Here is a 25,182-nt window from a genome sequence, read left to right on the forward strand (position 1 = left end):
AGAAAAATTGGAATGAATTTTCAGAGAAATATGAAGTTTACCAGGAAACCATAGGACAGTTGCTTGGATACAGATGCCTTATTTTCATGCCTTCCCTTTGTTCACTCATTGCTCCATAGATACCCCACATGGGAAATGCCATTAATAATGTTCATTTCAGAATTCTATATCAGAGAGGTGTCCAGATGTTCAGATGTTTATATTGTGATCACACAGTTTGCTTCACATGAAAACAGCTGTACATCTCAAATTAGTTTACTTTAAGAATGAAGTTTCCTCTTGCTGTAGTTGAGAAGGCCTGTCAGGACGGGTCTCTTTAGTCGGGCATGGTGGCACACACCTGCCATTCCAATGGCTCAGAAACCTGAGACAAGAGGATCAGGAGCTGAACTCTAGCCTCAGCCACTTAGGAATGCCATAAATTACTTAATGAGATCCTGTCTTAAAACAAAATATAAAAAGGGTGGAGGATGTCACTCAGTGGTTAAGCACCCCTTCGGTTCTATCACTAGGATGAAAAAAATTACATCCTTTCAGACAAATTATACAGCCAGGAATGATGGTGGGCACCTCTAGTCCTAATGCTTGGCAGGCTGCATCCAGAGGATTTCTTGAGCCCAGAAGTTCAAGGTCAGCATGGGAAAAACAAGACCCCATGTCAAGTACACAAACACACACACGTACATATGTGCACACACAAACACAATATGACTCCCAGCATAAATCTCTGCAGTGTATGTTTTAGCTAAATGAACACAAGAAGGACATGTATTTCAATTCCACCTTATTGTAGCCTCTGGTCAAGTCATCTTTGCTGTTTCTATCCAACATATATTCAATAAAATAGAGGAAGCATTAAACACATACTTACAGAGATGTTGCACATCATTGTCTGAATTTGTTTTAGGATACCAATGAATGTGGTGTTTTTCAAGAACAATCCAGCCACAGTATAAGAGAACTAGGCTCAAGATTCCATAAGACTGACAAAGAAAGGCAGACAGTTTGAGAATTACACAGATTACAATTTCTTGGGGAACTTACTGACAGTGAGTTCCTAGGTAAGAGCAAGTACCAGTGTATCTCCTCCTGTTGTCCATCAGTGCATGTCAGTCACACCTGGATAGAAAATATTTCATAGCCAGAAATTTTGTGTGAGGAGTTATGTCTGGATCTACTTTTCACCACAGCACTGGGGTCCGCTTGATCACACCACAGACTTTGTGGTTGCAAATATAACCACAATTCCTGTGTTATGACACACTTCCAGTGCCACTTTCATGCCAAGCACCTTGATTCATTTCTCCATTCATCTGTTGAAGGGCATCTAGGTTGGTTCCACCATCTAGCTATGGTGAATTGAGCTGCTGTAAACATTGATGTGGCTGCATTAATGCAGTGTGCTAATTTTAAGTCCTTTGAGTATAAAGCCAGGAGTGATTTAACTGGGTCAAAAGGTGTGTCTATTCCAAGTTTTCTGGCAATTCTCCACACTGCTTTCCAGAGTGGCTGCACCAATTTTCAACCCCACTAGATTGTATGAGTGTGACTTTTTCTTCACATCCATGCCAGCATCTATTATTGTTTGTGTTCTGATAATAGCCATTCTAATTGAAGTAAGCTGAAGTCTTAGAGTTGTTTGAATTTGCATTTCTCTAATTCATAGAGAGGTTGAACACTTTTTTATATATTTATTAATTGCCTCTATATCTTCTTCTATAAATTCTCCAGTTCTTCGTTTCATTTATTTTTTGCTTTTTTGGTATCTTTTGTGTAGTTTTGTATGTTCTTTATAAATTTCGGAGATTGGTGACATTTTTAAAAAGAAACAAAATCTTCTAAGTACGCCTACGAGACTTGCATATAAACTGACGTCTAATTTGTGGACGTGCTTGACCACACAGGAAAAAAAAAATATCATTTACTGCAAAACCTATCAGTGATAATTATATTTGCCTTTTATGCTAAAAGGTCCTGAGCTATCAATTGATGACATTTGTGAACAAATCCATAGAGCCTAAGTGATAATTCAAGGACAGGTCTGGGTTAAATATCCATGAAATGACAGCTGTAGTTGTTTCTAATCTGAAAATTTGGTCTTTGGGAATGGTACAGGGAGCTGGACACACTTCCAATAGTCTGCCTATGCCCAAGTTAAGGGTAGCAATGCCCCTTTCAGGCAGCTGATTAGTCACAGGAAGAAGCCCTGTGCTTCAGGACCCATAACTTTTGGTTGGGGATTATTCAACACCCTTTCCCAGCATAAAATAACACTTGTACCTCTAGGGGAGGTGATTATTGGGAGTCTAAAACTTCTGCTCTTCTCACCTTCTCCCAGGGTGAACAGGCAATAGTGACTCCCTTTCTCAGCACAGTTTCTTTTCCTTTCTATGAAGTACACTGCCCATATTCTTTACCCCTAGGTCAGAGAATCTGTAGCTGGTCGAGGAAAACATTGCTGTGTCACTCACCAGGCAGTAGAGGACACTCAACACCTGTCCCAGGACAGGAGGTACAGGCTGCATCTTAAGTTCCCACCCTGATGCATGGTAGGTACAGGGTAGAGGAGAGGAACCAGCAACCACCCTCTGAGTGTATCAAGTCCCAGGTAAGCAGGGCAGTGACTGGAGGAACCCACTGTGCCTCATCTCCCTCTCCCTGTGCTTGAGGATCAAAATGTGCTACCCAGCTGCCATAGAACTGAGCTTATTTCCTGGAAGTTTGCTCATCAACTGCTCTGATTGTGCATTTGTCCTGCCATCAAAACCCTCCTTAAGAAATAATGTTATGTTGGACCACAAAGGTACAGTCCTGGTCCCCTCACATTGCCACTTTCTTCTCCCCTCATCCCACATCCCACCCAAACTTTTCCCACACTTCCAGATCTCCATTGTCCCCACATATATGCTGTGATTTGTTTCTCACCAGTCTTGATGGCAGCACCAGGGACACATCTGCAGGAAGATTACCAGCCCCATGTTACATCAAAGGCTTCCTGTTCATTTCTATAATCACCGTATTAATTATCTGCCTATCATTATGTCTGCATGGTATATAGTCACTAACATTGTTTTATCTAATTGATATATTTGTGCTCATTATTTCCCAAGGGGGTCCCAGATTTTTTTTTAATGCAAGAACATATGCATGAAAACAGATTCATGAGCACATGAAGGCTTATTTTGCTCTTCCAAGAAAACAAGTCTAAGCTATAATATTCCTGTTTCTCAGTACCCACCAATTCATTGTGAGATCTGGGGTCATTTTCATCGTTTGTTCCAAACTCCATCCTATCTTAACCTTACGTTATTTTTCTGGTTTTCTTAAGCCCCAAGAGGACTTCTGCAGCTGTAGCCATGACACCCATGTTTAAGAGGAAAAACAATGCAAAAACAATATATTTCCCTCCCAAACAAGCACAGATTTGCTCTGACGAGGAACTGTATTAAACTGAGTACTCCCTGCCACGGTTGTGCATTGCAGTGCATGGTCAATACTGGGTGCTTGGAATTTGGAAAAAGGCTTCTGGATTTAGAATAAACAGGGTTACAACACACAAGGATCTGGTAGGTGGGACAGTTTGTTAGACTGAAAACTAGGTGCGTCCAAAGCACAGACCCAATCAGAAGGTGGAAACTCCTAGAATAAAGGGTGTATCATGTTCCTTCTGAATTCCCAGGATGAAACCTGGTGGAGATCACAGTGGGTCTGAATAAGCATTGGTGGAAAATGGTCTCCTGTCTGTTTCTGTGGTTCTGGAGCCATCACTCACCCAAGGTGACTCTGCACCTGCACCTGACCCTAGGAAGGGTCAATTCCTGAGTCTGGTGTCACTGAGCACCAGGCCCTGGAACCATTTCCATGATATTCACCACCCTAGAGAAATACGAAGAGATAACTCAGGTGGTTTTTGAACCTCCTCTTCCTAATACACCTGTCAATATTTTCCTGTGTAATCTGAGCCTATCTTTTCTGGTCATGAGACTGATCACAATATTTCCTGGTCATGAGACTGATCACATTCACATGAAGAAGATGAAATTCCTCCTCTGGAGGAATCCTGGGCCTGAGAGGTAGGTCCTGTCTGAATCTGCACCTGAAACAAGAATGCCCTGGACATGCAGCAGCCAGAGGGACTGGCCACCAGGGGGCAGGTGAGAGAACCACCTAACACAACCACTTAGGGCATGTGCTGGGCATGGACTTTCAGGATTCTAACATGCTTTCCAGAGTGACTGCACCAAATTGAAACTCCAACCAGCAAAAGTAAAGTGTGCCTTTTCCCCCAATCCCACACGAACATCTATTATAGTGTTCTGATAATAGCCATTCTAATTGAAGTAAGAGGAAATATTAGAGTTGTTTAGTTTGCATTTCTCTAATTACCAGAGATTGTTGAACACATTTCATTTATTTATTAACTGCCTTATATCTTCTTCTGTAAATTTTTTGTCCAGTTCCTTGGGCCCATTTATTGATTGGGTCTTTGTATGTCTGGTGTAAAGTTTGGTAAGTTCTTTATAAATTTTGGAGATTAGGGTTCCATCTGAAGTGCATGTGGAAAAGATTTTCTCCCACTCTGTAGGGCTCCTCTTTCACATTTAATGATTGTATCCTTCACTGAGTAAAAGCTTTTTAGTTCGAATCCATTCAATTTATGATTCTTGCTTTGATTTCTTGTTGCTTTGGGAGTTTGTTAAGGATGTGTGATCCTAAGCCAACCTGATGAAGACTTGGGCCTATTTTGTCTTCTATTTGTTGTGGGGTCTCTGGTCTAATTCCTATGTCCTTGATCCATTTTGGTTTGAGTTTTGTGCAGGGTGAGAGATAGAGGTATAATTTCATTTTACTTCATATGGATTTCCAATTTTCCCAGCACCATTTGTTAAACAGGCTATATTTTCTGACTCACCTTTTGACACAGTTATCCCACTATTCAGGTTATGCCCAAAGGACTTAAAGTTAGCATACTACAGCAGTGCAGTCACATCAATGTTGTTGTGGCTAAATTCACAATAGTTAAATTATGGATCCATCCCAGATGCCCTTCAACAGATGAATGATTACAGAAAATGTGGAATATATACACAATGGAATATTATTCATCCATAAAGAAGAATACTAGAGCATTTGCAGATAAATGGATGGAATTGGAGAATATCATGCTAAGTGAAATTAGTCAACCCCAAAAAACCAAAGGCTGAATGTTTTCCCTGATAACTGGATGATGGTATATAATGGGGGTGGGGGATAGGGGGTGAGACAAGAATGGAGGAACTTTAATTACATAGAGGGAAATGAGATGAGGAGGGGCAGGGGTATGAAAAATGATAGAATGAGACAGACATCATTACCCAATGCACATGTATGATTATACTCATTGTATGAATCTACATCATACACAGCTATAGAATTGAAAAGATGTACCCCATTTGTGTACAATGAATGAAAACGCAGTTGGTAAATTAAAAAAAAATAATAAAAAACAATGAGATTCAAACATGCAAATGTGTTCTGGCCTCAACCTGAGATCTAGAGGAAAAAGTATCATTTTGCTATTTGAAACAAGTACAAATTTAAGGTCTCCATTTCTCTCACATCTTGCTCTTGAAGAATTTTCCTCTGTGTTAGGTATTTACACAGGAAATCTTCCTGCTTTTCCTGAAACCTCCTTTCCCCACACATACCTGATCTCATTGAGCCAATGTCTGAATCTGTTAAGGATTTCCCAAATACCAGATCTCAGAGTGGCAGAGAGTTTTCACATGCAGGAGGATTAGTGACCGTGGAATGAGACCTGGAAAAAACACTGAAGTATTTTTCTCCAGTATTGTCATTAACATTAATGTACATATTCTTTGATGTCTGTGTCTCGCAGATCTAACCTTTGTAGAAAGCCCCTGTTGATATGGCATAGGTCCAGGAATCCTCAGGCCACCATTCATTCTGAAACTCTCTAACCATCAGTAGAATAGCAGCATAGATGTTGGACCTGCCCAGAACATGCTGGAGATATGAGACAGAGCATCCAAGATCTGCATGAGGCATTCTCACCAGGGACAGAGAGACACAGCACCTCATTAATCTTTAAGATACCAGCAATACTCAGAGGATTTTGTTGACCCACACAACCTAGGAGCAGTATTTCGGACAGGATCCAATAGTTGGCAAAACCTTCTATATTCAACCATACGGTTGGTTCAGATTACAAAGACAGACTCATCTTTCTATAACCTGCCCAGTCCATATACAAGGCAAGAAAAGAGCTTGGGAGGGAGACAGGATCAGCAAGTTAGGAGCCTTCTGTGGGCTGAGGGTGTTTCTTCAGGGCTGCCCCTCCCCTCTCAGTGTCCCTGGGGATGAGCCCTGCTCTGAACACCCCAGTACTTCCTCCAGTAGCAGCCCTGACCTGGGTTGATTTGCATTATGGGCAGCTCTCCCCAAAAAGAAAATAAGAGACTCCTGGGGGGAACACACACCAGCCTGGGACTCAAGAAGCAGCCACAGGACACTATGACCCGGACGGCCCTTCTCCTCAGCCTCCTGGCTCATTGCACAGGTGCTGCCTGAATATACACGACAGCCCAAGGCTCCTGGTTAAAATCCTGTCCACAATTCTGAGCCCAGCAGGGCTTTATTGGTGGTGGCTAGGATGCTCAAGAACCTGCTGCAGGATGACTTTGCACTAAAATTCCAAAACTAGTCCATCTTGTGTGAGCCTGAGGAGTGAAGGGGATGGGATTGTTCATGGATTCAAATCTCCATTCCCCAGTCAGACTCATGAGTCACTGTGGTTGATTTTGATGCCAGGGCATGCCCTTGGGCCCAGTTTCCCTGAAGCTCTTCCAAGCCACAGGAGGTTCCAATCACCATTATTCTCCCTCTCTTCTTTTATTTCCTTACAGGATCTGTAGCCACATATGTGCTGACTCAGCCACCCTCAGTATCGGTGACCCCAGGACAGACGGCCAGAATCACTTGTGAAGGCAGCAACATTGGAAGTAAATATGCATACTGGTACCAGCAGAAGCCACAACAGGCCCCTCTGCTGGTCATCTACAAAGATAGCAACCGTCCCTCTGGGATCCCTGACCGATTCTCTGGCTCCAACTCTGGGAACACAGCCACCCTGACCATCAGTGGGGCCCAGGCTGGAGATGAGGCTGACTATTACTGTCAGGTGTGGGATAGCAGCAGTGATGCTCACAGTGACACATGCAGACAGGGAAGTGAGACAGAAACCTGCCAGCAGCCTGGCATCCAAGACCCCTCCCTTCCCTTGTTAATCTCACAGTAGAAAATTTGCCAAGTGAAATGGAGGAAGTCTCTACTTCCACCACTGCCCCCTCTTTCCTGAGAGAAAATAGGAAGGTTCCTGTATCTCTCCAGGATCATTTGAATCCTTTGGAATCTGAGTAATGATTTTTTTGACTTGAACTGCCAACTCCCAAAGGCACAGCAAGACCTTACTTACACAAAATTGAGTCTTAGTATGAAGGAGAATTTCACTGTGGCAGGATCTTATCTATGGTTAAGAAGCTAGAGGACAGGGATGGTTCTAGAGTTGGAGAATGTGCCCTGGGGAGGTCTAAGGTAGGTCCCTCAGGGAAGGATTTGGTGAGTATTCATGTAACCAGCAGTGTACTAGGTAGGGGTGTCCACACTAGGCATGGGGTTCTTGCTGTGGAAGTTGATTAGCAAAATTTTATTTGATAAGCTCACTGTTTACCCAGGTCATAACTATTTCTTCAGTGAACCCAGTTGTTTACCAGGGAAATCTGTTTTCAGGAATGTCCCAAAAGCAAAGAGTACATTTACAACTCCTCCTCCTGAACACAAGTGCCCTGGGTCCAACAGTGAAATTGACACTAATGGTTTCAGTTTTCAGCCCCCAAGAAACACTCCCTGAAGAATGACAGGAACACTAGAGAGGAGAGCATGTGACATTCTCAGAGGAAAGCAGACACACACTGTTGGAAGCCACTAATGAACTGTGGGCCTAAGTCATCTCTAAAAGGAAGATGTCCCTGGGAGAACTCTCTGTTTAATCTCACGGATCTTAGAAGGATTTGTTGCCTTGACAAACATACTGCTCAAAGAGAATTGTGTGGTACTCCATAATTCATTGGATCAGACAGCCCTAGAGTCAAAGCATCTTCCTGGGGGTAGATAGAAATACCAGTGCCCCAACTGGCCTTATGGTGCCAGCTGCCTGGAAGGAGGAATTACTGTGCAAGTGAAAAGTCCCCAGTCAGGCCAAATTCACAAAGACTTCAATTTTGTGTGTTTGTGTGTGTGTGTGTGTGTGTGTGTGTGTGTTAGTGTGTGTGTCTTAATTTTTTAATGGAAATAATTAAATTTTCTTTTGGAATAATTTCAGGTTTACAAAGGGACACAAAGATATCACAGTGTTTCTATATATTTGACCCATTTCACCCGTTAACATCTTACATAATTGTAGGACATTTGTCAAACTTAAGATACTAGACATTAAATTACTTTGGTGTGCTTCGCTATAATTAAAGCATTCATGGGCTTTTTACCCTTTTTTAGGAAAAGACCCATCAGGTCTTTTCCACCCATCAAACCCAATTTTAAAAATATATTTTCTGTGTACTTGCTTTATTTCTTGATATTAATTTTCAGAATTTTATTTGTACTCATTCCATTCCTCCAAGAGTTTCTTATTCCCTCCTTGCACAGGCCATGAATGAAAACATATGTCTCCACATACAGGGTACATAGGTCAAACATCCCTGTCCTACAGGACTCCTCTTCACTGGGATAGAAATGAACATGTGAGATTCCCCCAGTGATATGAAAGCCAGATTGGGGACAGGCAGTTAGTGTAGAAATGGGGGATAGGGTCAGATCCAGGAAATGGAGGCCAAGAAGCCATCTGCCTCTGGCAGTTGGAGACTGCCCTGGGAGAATGGAATGTTAAGGATCTCTGGAGCCTATTGATTACCAAATTTACCTGTCCTCATCAAGGACTGCAGGCAAGGAGGTGCTAATGACTGCCCCCTGGGTGTTTGCCTGACTGAATCATTTTGGTCCTCCCCCTGCCCATCACTTTATGCTTCTCACCTGTAAAACCAGGCCTAGTCACATAGGCAGGAAGGAGAGATGGGGGAGAGAACTGGAGAACAAAAGTTACCTTAACCTATAAAGATATAGGGTGCGTTCACTTCTTGGGATTCTAGAACATCAGCCATGACCCCCTTCTCCCCCTTGGGAGAAGTCTGTATTATTACTACTTTTAAATAAAACCTGCTTAATATGCTTGCCTTGGTGTGCTTTTCTAGTGTTCAGACTTCAACATTTAGAGGAAGCAGAACTCCTCACCAGTAAACAGCGGTATCAGTGTCCTTGGCTGGGTTCCAGTTGGAAGCAGTGTCCTTGACTGTCCAAGCTACCCTGAGGACTAGCAGGGAGGGAAACCTGGCCATCCCTGTGCAGTTTCTTCCCAGAAGTGTCTTTCAGCTCCTTTATCCCTCCTCTAGTCATGCTTCCCTTTCATCCATGATCTCCCCCCACTAGTCCAAGTCTTCTCCTCTGTAAGCCTAAGGCTGTCCCTGTAATCTGTGTCAGGCCCTGCCTAGGCCAGAACCAGGAACATAGCTAGAAGCTTCTGGTCCCATCAGCTTCAGGGAAGCCATTTTGACATGATAGCAAACACCCCTGGCAAGTAAGCCTTCTCCACAACTAAGTAGGTGCCAGGGAACAGACCCGAGTTCCCTGAGACCAACAAACTGGCTCCAGAAACAGCCCAACAACACCTCCAGGAAGCCACAAATCCATTCCATCTTCTGATGGCACATGAGATCATCTTGGATGCCTCCTGCTGACCACACTTCCCTCCACCCAAACCACCTACAAGACATAAGGTCCTTCATCATCTATTTGGAATTGAACCCTGAATGCTCCCCATTACTCATGTAAACTTGATAATTGAGTGTATTGAATCAAAAATACAACACCCATTTCTATATAAAAAGTGAGTTTATGAAGACAGAGTCTACAGATTGGGAGAAAATCTTAACCGCATGCAAGTCTGATAAAGCATTAATCTCTAGGATATACAAGAACACTAAACACTTAACACCAAAAAAACAAATAACCCAATCAATAAATGGGATAAGGAATTGAACAGACATTTCATGGTAGGTACATAATCGATCAACAGATATATGAAAAAATTTTCAACATCTCTAGCAATCAGAGAAATACAAATCAAAAGTACTCTAAGATTTAATCTCATAGCAATCACAACGGAAATTATGAAAAACACAAGCAAAAACAAGTGTTGGTGAGGATGTGGGGAAAAAAGGTACACTTATACATTGCTGGTGGGAATGCAAATTGGTGCAACCATTATGGAAAGCAGTATGGAGATTTCTCAGAAAACTTGGAATGGGACCACCATTTGATGCAGTTATCCCACTCCTCGGTTTATACTTGAAGAATTAAAATCAATATACTACAGTAACACAGTCACATTAATGTTTATAGCAACTTGATTCACAATGGCTAAAATATAGAATCAATCTAGATGTCCTTCAACAAATGAATGGATTGTAAGAAACCCATGAAAACCACGCTGGTCACGGGACATCACATAAGGGAGTATATTAAGGAAACAAAGTGTCTCCCAGCAGGCTAAGAGAGAAAATGAGAGGAAAAGAGAAAGGGTGCGCACTAGAGTGAGTGGAAAAGCAAGGAGGAGAGAGGAAGAAAGTGAGTAGGAGAGAGAAAGCAAGAGAAAAGATGGCGGGGGTGCTATCCCTAAGCAGTTGAATTCCGCTGGCTAACAGGGGACAATAATGGAAAAGGATACTTGCAAGCTGACTGATGAACCAATAGCTAGCTAGGATGTTTACAGACTGACAAGTAGTTGGGAGGTGGGGAAATGGCTGTAGCAGAAAGGGCGGCACAGCAGCTTTCAGACTGATAAGATATGTTGTGATGCAACGTAAATGGTGGGGGAGCAGCTTTGTGTTACATTACATGGATGAAGAAAATGTGATACACACATAAATATTGATAGAAACTTTTTATTCAATTTTAAAGAAGAATGAAATTCTGGCATTTGCTGATAAATGGAGGGAGTTAGAGAATATCATGCTAAGTGAAATAAGCCAAACCTCAAAAACCAAAAGCTGAATGTTTCCTCTGATATGCGAAAGCTAATTCACAATGAGGCTGGTGGGATAGGGAAGAAGAGAGTTACTTTACATTAGGTAAAGGGGAGTGAAGGGAGGTGAAGGGGTATGGGAGAAGGAACGATAGTAGAGTGAAACAGACATAATACCTCATGTCCACGTATGACAGCATGACCTATGTGATCTTGCAGTATGTATGATCAGGAAGGTGGGAGGTTGCACTCCAATTATGTATGATCTATCAAAATGTATAAATGCATTCTACTGTCATGTACAACTAATTGGAAGAAATAAAATTTGAAAATTAAAAAATCAGTTTATTCCTTCACTCATGTAATTCATCTATGCCTGTGTAAAGAGTCTAAATTTCACAAGAAGAGAAACAATAATTTAAAATGCAGGGATTATTTCAATTGAAGAACCCCATATTTGAGTTGCCTTCCTCGGTATTCCACAGAGAAACACCCTTCCTCTTACTGTCCTCCTCAAAGCTCAGGTCCTCTGCAGAGCAGTGTAGCCCTCCAGACTAAAGTGTACCTCAGTACCTCCCTGGTTTGGTGCTAGAGTCATGGGCTCCTTATGGACAGGCTATGAAGCTGTAGTGAGTAGGGTAAAGGACTCCTCCTCCCAGTGAGGGGAAACAGTGTTACTGGAAATAGGACCTGAAAGAGCTTCCCACTCCAACTACTTTCCCACTAGGTTGGCCTCTCTAAATTACTCTGGAACCATCCAGAGCTGCACCAACCTCAGTGCCCTGGAACAGAGGCAAGGCGTGAAGACCCGTCAGGGAGGCACAGCTTGCATGCCCCTTGAGTTCCAATTTCTGTTTTGAGCACCAGACCCTGCCCGGCTATGGGCTCAGGAGGAAGAGCTCTAAGGCATCTCCAGCGTGCCCTGGAATCCTTTGCTGCTCCCTCTACACAGGTGACTAGCCAAGGCCCCTATACCCAGACTCATTCCCACAGGACCCTGGGCCTGGCCCTGCTCTGATCTCAAAGCAGGGGAGCCTGTGGAGGTGGCATCTAAAAGTCATACTTCACTCTCCTGAAACTACTTGTCCTGTGTTCTTATAAGAATCAGGTTCCACCTGTAGAGGTGACCATGAGAAACCTTCAACCCCTCACTCAGGAAAGAGGGGAGCAGGCAAGAGTACATAGAGATTCAGTGAAAGTCAGACCAGCACTGCACAGCTGCCTGCTCACTCTGCATGTTTGCCAGCTCTAATCTGGGCACAGGCCCATGGATACCATCACCTGCAAGCTAAGGTGGGGCCCTAGTGATGGTCAGGCCATGGAAGAGTGGGCACCTAGCTGTGTGAGACACAAACTGTGGCTCTGAGCCAGGTCTTCATGCCCTTTGCTTTGTGAGGTGACCTGGACAAACTACTACAAAGAGACCAAGACCTAAATCCAGGATACCTGGGTCATTTCCTTAATATCACAACACTGTTCTCTGTTGTCCTGGCATTTGAGTCTCCCTGGGCCTCAACTACCTCTAACGTGAAAAGAGAAGACTCGTATGGATCTTTAATTTTTTCAAATTAAATGATACAAATACAGAAAGTGCCTCATTAATTGAGAAGAGACTCAGACTGGATTCCACTAACAAAGACCATCAGTGGAGTCCAGTTCTTCCCCTGGGGAAATTTGGAAAATGCTATCAACAAACAGGTGGTTTTCTGGGTGGTGGGAGCAGGCTTCCCCCATAGAGAATAGAAGGAAGTTCCCAGTTTGAAAGAAAGGGCACACTGGGTTGATATGGAAGTCCTCCACCATGCACTACAAATGTGGGTGATGAAGTAAAATAGCTGTAAAGGGGTGATAATGAGGAGGAGGAGGAGGAGGAGGGGGAGGAAGAGGAAGATGGTGATGGTGATGTAAACTGGGTTGGGCTGTGGTGTCTGAGCAGCAGGTGTTCCAATTACATTGCTAATACTGCTATTGGAGCAGCCTTGATTCCCCTGTATACGTTAAGGCAGTAAATGTTCCTGAAAGGTGCCACAAAATCTCTCTGGACCTCTAGACTTTATAGACCATCTATAGTTTATTCTTCAAGCTCCATTTTCCTATCAAAACCATGGCCCAGATACAGCTTTTCATGCTGAAACTCAGTTACAGGTATTACACCAGTCCGCCCCCCTGCACAGCCCAAATGCTCCCTCTCTGAGCTGTGCTTCACAGGGTACAGCTCACACAGAGGGAGGCAGCACTTCTATGCACATGATTGCAGGTGACAGGGGCTTTTGGTGTCACCTACAGTGAAGAATGTGCTCCTGGTCTTCCTCACCTCCAGATGACAGTTAAGGTACTGCCAGGTCAGAGGCTAGAGCAACCCAGGAGAAACAAAGAGGGAGGGGTTTTGGGACAGGTGATTTAGGGTCAGGCACTGAACTTCGTGTCAGGACAGTCCATCCTATGCCCTGGGCTACTATAATGATGGTCTTGGGATCAGACTCTTTGTGTCTCTCCAGGATGTTTAAAGAAGCTGAGGACACAGTGCAGGACTCACCTAAAAAAGTTAGTGGAGGAAGCCCAGGTATCAGCCTGAGTAGGTCATGTAGGTCTGAAAATCACTCAGAAGACCAACCTGAGGTCCAGGTACCCCAGAAGGAAGCTCAGTGTGAGAATGTGGGGCTTCCAGGGCTTGTTTCCTCCCTCTAGTATGACTGCAAGGGGTTCCTGCCCCCTCTTAGGGCACTGTTGATCAATGTCCATAAGTTCTCACAGGTATTACCTCTCCATCCTGGGAACTTGCAGAGATGCCTTCCTACTCATCCCTGGTCTCTTTTCCCATGTCCATTCCCGTCATCCCTGAATTCCTCATCCTGGGTCAACATGACATCATTTCTCTGTCTTCTGAACTTGGTGTTCTGTGAAGTGGGGAAGTTTATACTACTCTTTAGGGGGTAAAAAACCCTACAGATACTGATACCAAGAACTACAAAAAAATCTTATTAATTGAATAGAGACATCCCAGGTGTTACTAAGTGGCATCTTCATTGAAGCTCTGTCCTTTCCCTGAGGTTATCTGAAAAATGGACTCAGCATCCTATGTATTTTGTGAAATGGACCTGGACTTCCCCAGGAGAGACTAGAAAGATTTGCAGATGTGCTTCACCAAGAACTAGTATTTCATCACATAATCATCACAAATTTTATCCAATTTTTTTTTCTTTTGCAGAAGAGTAGGATGTGAACATTGTGAGAAATTTTTTTTAATTGTGCTGGAATTCATTAAAAACATTTATTATTTAATCATCTAAAAACATTTATTATTTAATCATCCTTAATGTAAGATTATGATACACGCAGTAATCATGAGTATACACTAATGGGTGGTGAACATTTTGTGGTGAAATACAAAGAACATGTGTGTTATGAAGTACAATAATTGTAATAGAAAAGATTATGATGATGAGGAGGAGGAGGGGCAGGAGAAGGAAGCAGAAGAGGAGAAGCTGGACGGGAATGTTGGTGATAGAATAAGCAAACAAATGATCTGTGGTCTAAACATATCCACTGTTCCATGAACACGCTGTGCTGGGATGATTAGCATCAGTTTTGATTCCTATTTGTATACAACATAACAATACTTCCTGTAGGACTTTCATATAGGTTTCTATGAACCATGACCCTTTGTAGTAGGACTGTAGATTACTCTGCACTTTCCACTCCTCTATCAAAACACAGGAACCAGAGATAGATTTTATATTTGCATACTCAATTATATGAGATGTACATGGCCCAACTCAGAGAAAACTGCAGAGGCCACCTCTCTACACTGTACTGAGAAGGACAGGGTGGGTGGGGCTGCCACAGAGTGAGGCTGTACTCCCTACCCACATCCTCTCAGGTGACAGGTGTTTAAGGGTCATCTAGAAGAGAAAAGTTTCTGCTCTGAAGCTCCTACAAAGGCAGGGGACAGCATAACTTCTTCAAGGAGCAATCAAAACAGAAGCTCCAGAAGTCCAAGGGAGCCCAAGGGGAGTCCAACCTTGAGGTCAAGAGGTGATCAAGGAATAGTCCTCAGATTGTAAATCAATAGAGTTCATCCTATGGCATTTTGCTATAGTGACCAAAGATTATCAGGGTGAGATGTACATTGTATCAAACCAGAATCACAGCAGAAGCCTGCTCATAGGAGGAAATGCACTGGAAAAAATGGTCCCATGTATCAGGCTGAGCAGATGCTACAGGGCTACATCTTGCGATGGATACTACATGATGTCCAGGTGTTCTACCAGCAGGCTCATTGTGAGAGGATGGACATCCCAGGCCCTGGATTCCTCATCCACATCACCTGGTTGGGTCTGCTACTCACTTGCCAGGCATAAGACCTTTCTGCCCAGCAGTGGTCCTAGCGCTGATCCCTTTGTCCTAAATATTTGCAGAGACGCTTCGCCCTCCACACTTGCCTCTACTTCCACCTCAAGTACATCAACTCTCAAGATGGCACCTACTCTGGTCTGGTGCAATCTAAAGTTGTGGGGAGAGTCCAGGAACTTTTCCCAAGAACGATCATTTACCTTCCTTAGGACACACACTCTGTTGGGGTTACAGCTCTGACAATGGGACTATCATTGGTTCAGTGAGAGGATTATCCTTACAAGCAGGACCTCTGACCACCCACTTTCAAAAGCTCAGCTCTGTGTACCTGTGACCATGAGGAAATCCAGATGACTGGTCCCCAGTGCACTTCTCAGACAGATCTGGTATCTGGCCTTTTGAGCATGAAACACTGATTAAAAAAAAAGTTAAAAAGATAGTATTGTCATTCTCATTCCTAATGTACTCCCAAACTAGTAATGCCGTAGAGGGGAGAAAATACCTAAAGTGAAATGAGATAAAAAGCTGTGATGAATCAAATAAATAGGTGCTTATTTCCCAAGAAAAATATCATATGTGAAAAGATTTACCAAAAAGTCTTACATTGCAGAACCAAACACAAATGAAACAGCAAGAGAGGGACAGAAGTGCCACTGAAGGAGGAGGAGGAAGGTGAGTGTCCAGGATTCAACTTCGGCTGAATGGGTGTTATTAGTGGTCTCTCATCAGGTTCCATCTCAGCCCATGTCTAGGCTTTTGGAAGGTGAACAACTCTGCTGAGATGCACCCAGGACACATCAAAATCCAGGAGATCTGGGACAGTGGTCATAGTATCAATTCCTAGAAGGAGACTCTAATCTGGGACCTTGGAGTCCAAGGCTGATTTTCTGCCCAGAGAAGCATCTAGAAGGATTTGGGGCTCTGCCCCTAATTCTCAATGTCTTCTTCTTACCCCACAGCTGATAAGAATATCCCCCACTTGCCCTCAATGAAGAGTCCAAGGGAGAGAACAAGTTAACATGACCACCAAATACTCACTGCCTCAAAGCACCTGAGAGGGAATCACAGAGGCTTGAGAGGAGCCCAGCTGTGCTCTTGGTCTCAGATGACAGGCTTTTGGACATTTCCACCATGTCTTGGACCCCTCTCCTGCTCACATTCATCTCTGTCTGCACAGGGAATCTGCTAGCCCATCCCCTTGCTCAACTCCCACAGGACCCTGAACTGGGTTTACTTCAAACTGTAAGCTCAGCTGAACATAGTCACTGGGTGTGTCCCTCTAATGGGTCCCTCATCCTCACCACCCCTCTCCTCTCCTCTCTTGCAGACACCATCAGTTCCTATGTACTGACAAATTCATCTTCAGGGTCAGTGTCTTCAGATCAGAGGGTCACAATAACCTCCTCTGGAGATAAATTCTCAGGTGTCCATGTTCACTTGTACCAGTAAAAGCCAGTTGTTTCCATGTATTGGTAATTTTATGAGGACAGTAACTATCTCTTAGGGATCCCTGACCAATCCTCTTGCTTCAGCTCAGGGAACACAGCCACCCTTACCATCATCAGGGCCCAGGCTGGAGATAAGGCAGATTATTATTTTTAAGGGTGGAACAGCAATGCAGTAGCACACAGTGACACAGCAGATGGAGAAGACAGAAACCACTTTTTTGTTTATCTTCATATAACACCCAGGAAGATAGGAGATTAAGTTGTAAGCTGGTCTTGCCCAGCTCACCCAGAACTGAGGCCCTCCAAGTAGGCACCAAAGAGGGTTTATCAGGAGTGGATTTACAGGCGGTATAACCAGACTACACTGGTGTCTTTTGTTTTGTTTTGGGTTTTCGATTTTTTAGTTAAATGTGTTTAGGGGATAGAAGACCAAAGTGTAAGGTGTCATCTGACCTCTGTTCTTGATCCCTGAATTTACATTTAGTGTCAACGGGGCCACATTAGATTCATGTGTCCTGGATTAGTCCCAGGAATGTCCAGAACTTGATAAGCTCCTGACGTCCCACACTCCTAAGAAGTTTGTGATTTGAACAGAGCAAACCAGTCCTGTGGTATTGCTCCAGGTACCTGCTGCAAGACTGACTACCCATTTCCACACTGAGGATGATTCTGGTCTGACGATTGCCTGAAGTCAAGGTACTGGCTCCACCTCTGTGTGTTTCCAAATTCACTTAACTGCAGTCATCATAGTTCCAACTGCCCTTTTAGGCACCAGTTGACCATTGTATACATTTCAAACCCCATAGGATAAACAGTCATTAATACAGTCATCCATGTGTTCCATACCATACCTGGATAATTTCTGAATTGATATTGTGCTTGTTAATAATTCCTGGAAATGCCTTGGTAATGCTGAATCTCACAAAAGCATTTTTTTTTTCACCAAGGGTAAACAAAAACATAGAATAAAGGAAATTCTGAAAACTATTTCAAAATATAAATCACATAGTCCACCCACTGGTAATTGGAACTCACACAATTTTTATTCCACAAAATCTTCGAAGAAAGATGATATCAAGATTCATGCTACCATGAAACTGTCCTTGGTAAAACCATAAATATGCTCAACTTTTCATCCTAAAATTATGCAAAATCTTTTCTAACCATTAGGTAACATGATTCTTCTCAAATCTGATCCACATTCAATTTTCAAACACTTTACCTCAAAGACAGAGAAATAAAGTGAATTACTGTTAGCATGTCTTATGTTGGAAGATAAAGGATGAAAGGGGATGAGAAATAAGAATGTTTGTCTAAACTCTAACTACATGTTAATTTTAAATACTTCTGTCTTCCTGAGACAAGTCCCAGGTCATAGCTGATACTCATTATGACTCTTCCTGATGTATTCTACATCACCTAGACCTTCAGGAAACACTCCCCACCCTGGTGGGAAGACCCAAGTTCATTCCTAATGTCTTTGGTCCCTGATTACCCTGCCTTAATGGGGATGTGGTGACTTTCTGTCTTTAATCAGAGAATTAGAGGGCTGCCTGCATTTGATATATATTCCTTATGCTATTGCTTTAATTTTTCCACCAAAACTAAGGTTGAAATTCAGTCCCCATGGTGAGATAGTTAGAGGGTAGAAGTGTAATCTATGTATGCAGAGGTGGAATCTTTGAAACTTAATAAAGTTAAAGGAAGGAATATGGGAGAATCTTAATTCAATGGGATTATAGATTTCAAAGAGAAACATAAGCAAGATTTCTGTATTGCCATATGATGCCCTCAGCCACCTCAAGTTTCTGCAGTGTTTGGCCACAGAAAGACCCTCAACAGAGATCAAATACAAGGTGATGCCACGTTCTTGGACATGGAGAACCACGAGCTAAATAAACCTTTTTACCTCCTAATTAACCAGTCGGTAATCAGTGATAACAACAGGAAAAGGACTAAGTCAGAAAATTAGAACCTGGCAATAAGGCCTTTGTCTCTAACTATGCATGAAAAGTTAGAAACAGAGACTGGAGGACTTTAGAGGAAAAGGCCAGAAAAAAGATCAAAATGCTGAAAATGACATGCAATAGGTAATCTGGTGGACATCCAGAAGACAAAAAGACTAGGAAATGTTATCTTTTTAGAGACTGGTTTTGTGGCAATGACCAGAATGCTGATATATTTGTGGACAGATGATGACATACTGCTGATGAGGACTTGAAGGGAAAGGAGCAACAGCTCTTTTAAAAACTGGAGCCAAGATGATCTTTATTGAGAGGGAGGAAATAATCAAGCTGAACTGTACCTCTTCCTCAGGGCTTGATGGATAGCCAAAATTAAGGCTGAGGAATAAGTGGTGAAAGACATTTCTAGGCAGAAAAATCCTTGATGTTGTTGCCTGGGAACTTTTACCCAATTACAATAATATAAGAGAGTAAAGGAATTATGTGAAGATAGAATTTATTAGTGAAAAAGAAACAGAATGTGAAAAATATACAAAAGTCATAGTCAAACACTGAGGTACAATACATGTTTAGGAGGAAATTCCAAGCATTAGGTAACACTACCTAAGTACATAGGCAGAAATAGATGGCAGACAAATGCCAAATTTCAAGAGAATGGGGAAGAAGTCCATCCAAACAGGGATCAAAAGGCTAGGAATGCAGAATGAATCCGGGAAACCAGCTCAGTGTGCTCTCCAAGGACTTTTGTTTGGACTGTCTTGGCACTTTACTCTCTGTAGAACAGTACACTGCTCAGCTACCTCAGCATGGGTTCAAATCAGCCCAGTCCTGGCTCATTTTGCCAATCCAGAGAGCACAGATGTAAGCCTTGGCAGGGACTACATCCACGTTTTCCTGATAATGCAGTCCAGCAGGATGTTCTGCCTCTGGGATCATGGATGCATTCACCAAGATTTCAAAAGTTATATTGATCTGCATGGGAACCAAAGAGAAATCAGCCAGAGGGACAGAGGCATCACAGAGTCCCCACAAGGATAATGCCTACTGGAGCTAATGGAGTGGGATGCTTTTCAGATTCCAGAAGTGTAGAGCCATTGGCAATGTACCACCTAGAAATGCTACAGGTAAAGGACTTAAACCCATGGAAAGCAACCATATGGACTGACCTCAGCAAACTCTTGGGGACTGGGCTGGCGGAGGCCTTGGGGTACAACTCTCACCTTAAGGTACAGAGAATGGCAGACCTGTGTAGATTTTTAAATTGATGTCTTCCCTGCTGGGTTACAGATATCCTTTGGTCTAGTTTTGTTTTCTACTTGCCTATTCCTTCTTTTTGAAATAGGAATGTCTGCTTTGTGCCTGTTGCACCATTGTAGAAAGTAGAAAAATGCTATAATATTACAGACTCAGGGCTGAAGATGTGTACCTTCAAACAAGATGGTATTTTCAATGTGATATTAGAATGATTAAGATTTGAGGCTCTTTGGAAAAAATGAATGCATTTTTATGTGTGAAAAGAACATGAGTTTGGGCGACCAGGTGTTTAAGGTCCACAACGAAACTCATGTTGAATTTTACCCTAATTGTCAGATATTAAGATGGAAACTTAATGTGCCTATGATATTTGGAGTGAGAGTTTTGGAAAAACATTAAGTGTAAATGAGATGGCGATGGTAGAGCACTCTTCAAAGAGACTATGGATTTTTAAGACAAACAGGGGAAACCTCACGAAGGACATGTTGTCTCTATCACTGTGTAATGCCTTGAGCCATCTTGAGACTCTGTAGATGGGTCTCATCAGAGACTGCCAAAGAAGACCTTGAACATCCTAGACTTCAAATTTCCTAGATGTTAGAATGCGTATCCACCCACAGGACTTAAGTCTGAACCCAGGGAGAGGCATGGGATATGGTCCACCTGTCCAGTGTGTCACTGAGCCTCAGTTCTACTCCTTCTCCAACCTAGACACAAAAACTACCTCACACAGTGATCACTACTGGATCTGTCTGATGTGTGACTGCTGATTCATGCACTTTTGTGTGTGTGATCCCTTGAAGTCCCATGTGGACCTGCTTCTGCCAAAACTTGGTATTTCAGGAAAAATTTTTCAAAAGATGCATAATTCCTCTTAGAGATGACTGGACTTATTACAGAACTCCATGTTCACCACTTGGATTCTCCTAGAGGGGATTGACCTAAACACAAGGATTTTGCTCTCATGCCAATTTCAACACTATCACAGAGACTACTGAATACAATTGCCCACATAAAAGGGCAACTGACACCCTTGTGTGACACACAGAGACGCTTCCTAGTCTGGAATCCACAACCACTCATCAGCCTCTCAATATTAAAATTGGAGGAATTTCCCCCATTTTGAGTTATGTCGCTTGCTGAAATTTTATAGTTTTTGAGGGTTCTGCTCCCATTGTTGGGAAGCATACAATTAAATAATTTGTTCATTATTTTGTGGAAGATTTTTGTCCATTATTTTGGCTCAGAAAGCTCAAAACAACTAAAATCTAAATGTTTGAGATAATATGGAAGAACAAACTTATTATGATATCTCTCACTCTCTGGAATGCAAATGTCTCTCCAAACCTTTCAATACTCTTGCCAATTTACACCCATCCAATACAGTTACAATGAAATGGTATAGTGCCAGGATGCCCTTCTTGTCACCATGGTCCAAGCACACATGGACAGTGAATGAAGTACAAAGGTAAAAAGTATATATGCACTGTTGTGTATTTCCTATGAATGCACACCATTTCTGATCCTGCTTTCTTAGAGGAAGAGAGAGGAACTCTTCTTCCCCTTCAGTGGTGCATTCCATACACATCCAGACATGTATTCTGTTCTAGCACATTCCACAGCTCATTCAGAAATGGAAAGTAAGTTGAGTTTCTGTAAGGAAATGCAGAAATTTACTTCTACCTTTCAGGATTCATTCAAATATTATTACAGGCAAGCCATAAATTAAACCAGTACAAAAACCCACCATAATCATTCCCTTAGATCTTTAAGGTGGCACTAGTTTATGCCACTCCCCATTCAAAGATACGTTATTTTTTTATTGTAAACAAATGGGATACATGTTGTTTCTCTATTTGTACATGAAGTCAAGGCATACCATTTGTGTAATCATAAATTTACATAGGGTAATGCTGTTTGATTCATTCTGTTATTTTTTCCCTTCCCCCCACCCCTCCCACCCCTCTTTTCCCTCTATACAGTCCTTCCTTCCTCCATTCTTACCACCCTCCTTAAACCTAACCCTAAACCTAACCCTAACCCTAAAGCTAACCCTTCCCACCCCCCAATATATGTCCTCATCCGCTTATCAGCAAGATCATTCGTCCTTTAGTTTTTTGAGATTGGCTTATGTCACTTAGCGTGATATCCTCCAATTTCATCCATTTCCTTCAAATGCAATAATTTTATCATTCTTTATGGTGGAGTAATAATACATTGTATATATATACCACAGTTTCTTTATCCATTCATCAATTAAAGGACATCTAGGTTGGTTCCACAATCTGGCTATGGTGAATTGAGCAGCAGTGAACATTGATGTGGCTGTATCTCTATAGTATGCTGATTTTAAGTCCTTTGGGTATAGGCCAAGGAGTGGGATACCTGGGTCAAATGGTGGTTCCATTCCAAGGTTTCTGAGGAATCTCCGTACTGCTTTCCAGAGTGGCTGCACTAATTTGCAACTCCACCAGCAAGGTATGAGTGTACCTCTTTCCCCACATCCTTGCAAACACCTGTTGTTGCTTGTGTTCTTGATAATCACCATTCTAATTGGGGTGAGATGCAATCTTAGCATAGTTTTGATTTGCATTTCTTTTATTACTAGGGGTGGTGAACATTTTGTCATATATCTGTTGTTTGCTTGTACATCTTCTGTGAAGTGTATGTTCATTTCCTTAGTCCATTTGTTGATTGGATTATTTGTATTCTTTGTGGAGAGTTTTTTGAATTCTTTAGATTCTGGAAATTAGCACTCTATGGGAAGTATGAGTGGCAAAGATATTCTCCCACTCTGTAGGCTCTTTCTTCACATTACTGATAGTTTCCTTTGCTGAGAGAAAGCTTTTTAGTTTGAATCTATCCCAGTTGTTGATTCTTGCTTTTATTTCTTGTGCTATGGGAGTCCTGTTAAGGACGTCTGATCCTAAGCCAACAAGTTGAAGATTTGGACCTACGTTTTCTTCTGTAAGATGCAGGATCTCTGATCTGATTCCGAGGTCCTTGATCCATTTTGAGTTGAATTTTGTGCAGGGTGAGAGATAGGGGTTTAATTTCATTCTGTTGCATATGGTTTTCCAGGTTTCCAAGCACCATTTAAGAGGCTATCTTTTGTCCATTGCCTATTTTTGGCCCCTTTGTCTAGTATGAGAAAATTGTATTTATTTGGGTTTGTGTCCATGTCCTCCATTCTGTATCATTGATCTGCCTGTCTATTTTGGTACCAATACCATGCCGTTTTTGTTACTATTGCTTTGTAATAGAGTTGAAGATCTGGTACTGCAATACTCCCTGCTCCGCTCTTTCTACTGAGGATTGCTTTAACTATTTGGGTTTTTTATTCTTCCAGATGAATTTCATAATTGCTTGCTCTATCCTGTAAGGTACATCATTGGGATTTTAATTGGAATTGCATTGAATCTGTATAGCACTTTTGGTAGTATGGCCATTTTGACAATATTAATTCTTCCTATCCAAGAACATGGGAGATCTTTCCATCTTCTAAGGTTTTCTTTAATTTCTTTTTTTAGTGTTCTGTAGTTCTCATTGAAGAGATCTTTCACCTCTTTTGTGAGATTGATTCCCAAATATTTTATTTTTTTGATGCTATTGTGAATGGGGTAGTTTTCCTAATTTCTCTTTCTGAAGATTCATCACTTATGTATAAAAATGCATTGGATTTATGAGCATTGATCTTGTAACCTGCTACTTTACTGAATTCACTTATGAGTTCTAAGAGTTTTCTGGTGGAATTTCCAGGTTCCTCTAAATATATAATTATGTCATCAGCAAACAGGGATAGTTTGAGTTCTTCTTTTTCAATTCGTTCCCCTTTAATTTCTTTGGTTTTCTAATTGCTCTGGCTAGAGTTTCAAGGATGATGTTGAATAGAAGTGGGTTAGAGGGAATACCTGCCTTGTTCCAGTTTTTAGGGGGAATGCTTTTAGTTTTTCACCATTTAGAATGATATTGGCCATGGGCTTAGTGTAGATGGCCTTTACAATGTTAAGGAATGTTCCCACTACCCCAATTTTTTCTAGTGTTTTGAGCATGAAGGGATGCTGTATTTTATCAAATGCTTTCTCTGCATCTATGGAAATAATCACGTGATTCTTAACTTTAAGTCTATTAATATGGTGAATGACATTTATTGATCTCCGGATGTTGAACCAACCTTGCATCCCTGGGAGAAAATCCACTTGATCGTGCTGCACTATCTTTTTTATATATTTTTGGATGCGATTTGCTAAAATTTTGTTGAGAATTTTTGCGTCGATGTTCATTAAGGATATTGGTCTGAAATTTTCTTTCTTTGATGTGTCTCTGTCAGGTTTAGTTATCAGGGTGATATTGGCTTCATAGAATGAGTTTGGGAGGGTTCCCTCCTCTTCTATTTCATGGAATACTTTGAGGAGTATTGGAATGAGCTCATCTTTAAAGGTTTTGTAGAACTTGGCTGAGAACCCATCTGGTTCCGGACTTTTCTTTGTTGGTAGGCTTTTGATGACCTCTTCTATTTCATTGCTTGAAATTGATTTATTTAAGTTGTGTATATCCTCTTCATTCGATTTAGATAATTCATATGTGTCTAGAAACTTGTTAATGTTTTTGAGGTTTTCTGTTTTGTTGGAGTATAGATTTTCAACATAGTTTCTAATTATGTTTTGTATTTCACTCGTGTCTGTTGTGATATTTCCTTGTTCATTCTGAATTTTAGTAATTTGAGTTTTCTCCTTCTTTCTCTTTGTTAGTGTGGCTAAGGTTTTATCAATTTTGTTCATTTTTTCAAAGAACCAACTATTTATTTTGTTAATTTTTCCAATTGTTTCTTTTGTTTCAATTCCATTGATTTCGGCTCTGATTTTAACTCTTTCCTCTCTTCTACTACTTTTGGTTTTCCTCTGCTCTTCTTTTTCTAGGGTTTTGAGCTGTAGTGTTAAGTCCTTTATTTGTTGATTTCTCCTTCTTTTGTTGAATGTGTGCCATGAAATAAATCTTCCTCTAAGTACTCCTTTCATAGTGTTCCAGA

General features: G+C 41.8%; 1 protein-coding gene across 2 annotated transcripts in view; it reads left to right on the top strand.

Moving 5' to 3' along the window:
• Positions 1-25,182, top strand: part of LOC306667255 (immunoglobulin lambda-1 light chain-like) — a 759,848-nt gene that overhangs the window by 29,686 nt on the left and 704,980 nt on the right. The window contains exons 1-2 of one of the 2 annotated variants that reach the window (XM_079149748.1): positions 6,479-6,559; positions 6,906-7,203. In XM_079149748.1, coding sequence (XP_079005874.1) covers positions 6,514-6,559; positions 6,906-7,203 — 344 coding nt within the window. In that variant the 5' untranslated portion in view covers positions 6,479-6,513. Of the gene's footprint in view, positions 1-6,478; positions 6,560-6,905; positions 7,204-25,182 lie in introns of those variants that run through there. The other variant, XM_079149747.1, reaches the window with a different exon arrangement.

The sequence above is a fragment of the Sciurus vulgaris genome (assembly GCF_902686455.1).
Source record: "Sciurus vulgaris genome assembly, chromosome: 8".
NCBI lineage: Eukaryota > Metazoa > Chordata > Mammalia > Rodentia > Sciuridae > Sciurus > Sciurus vulgaris.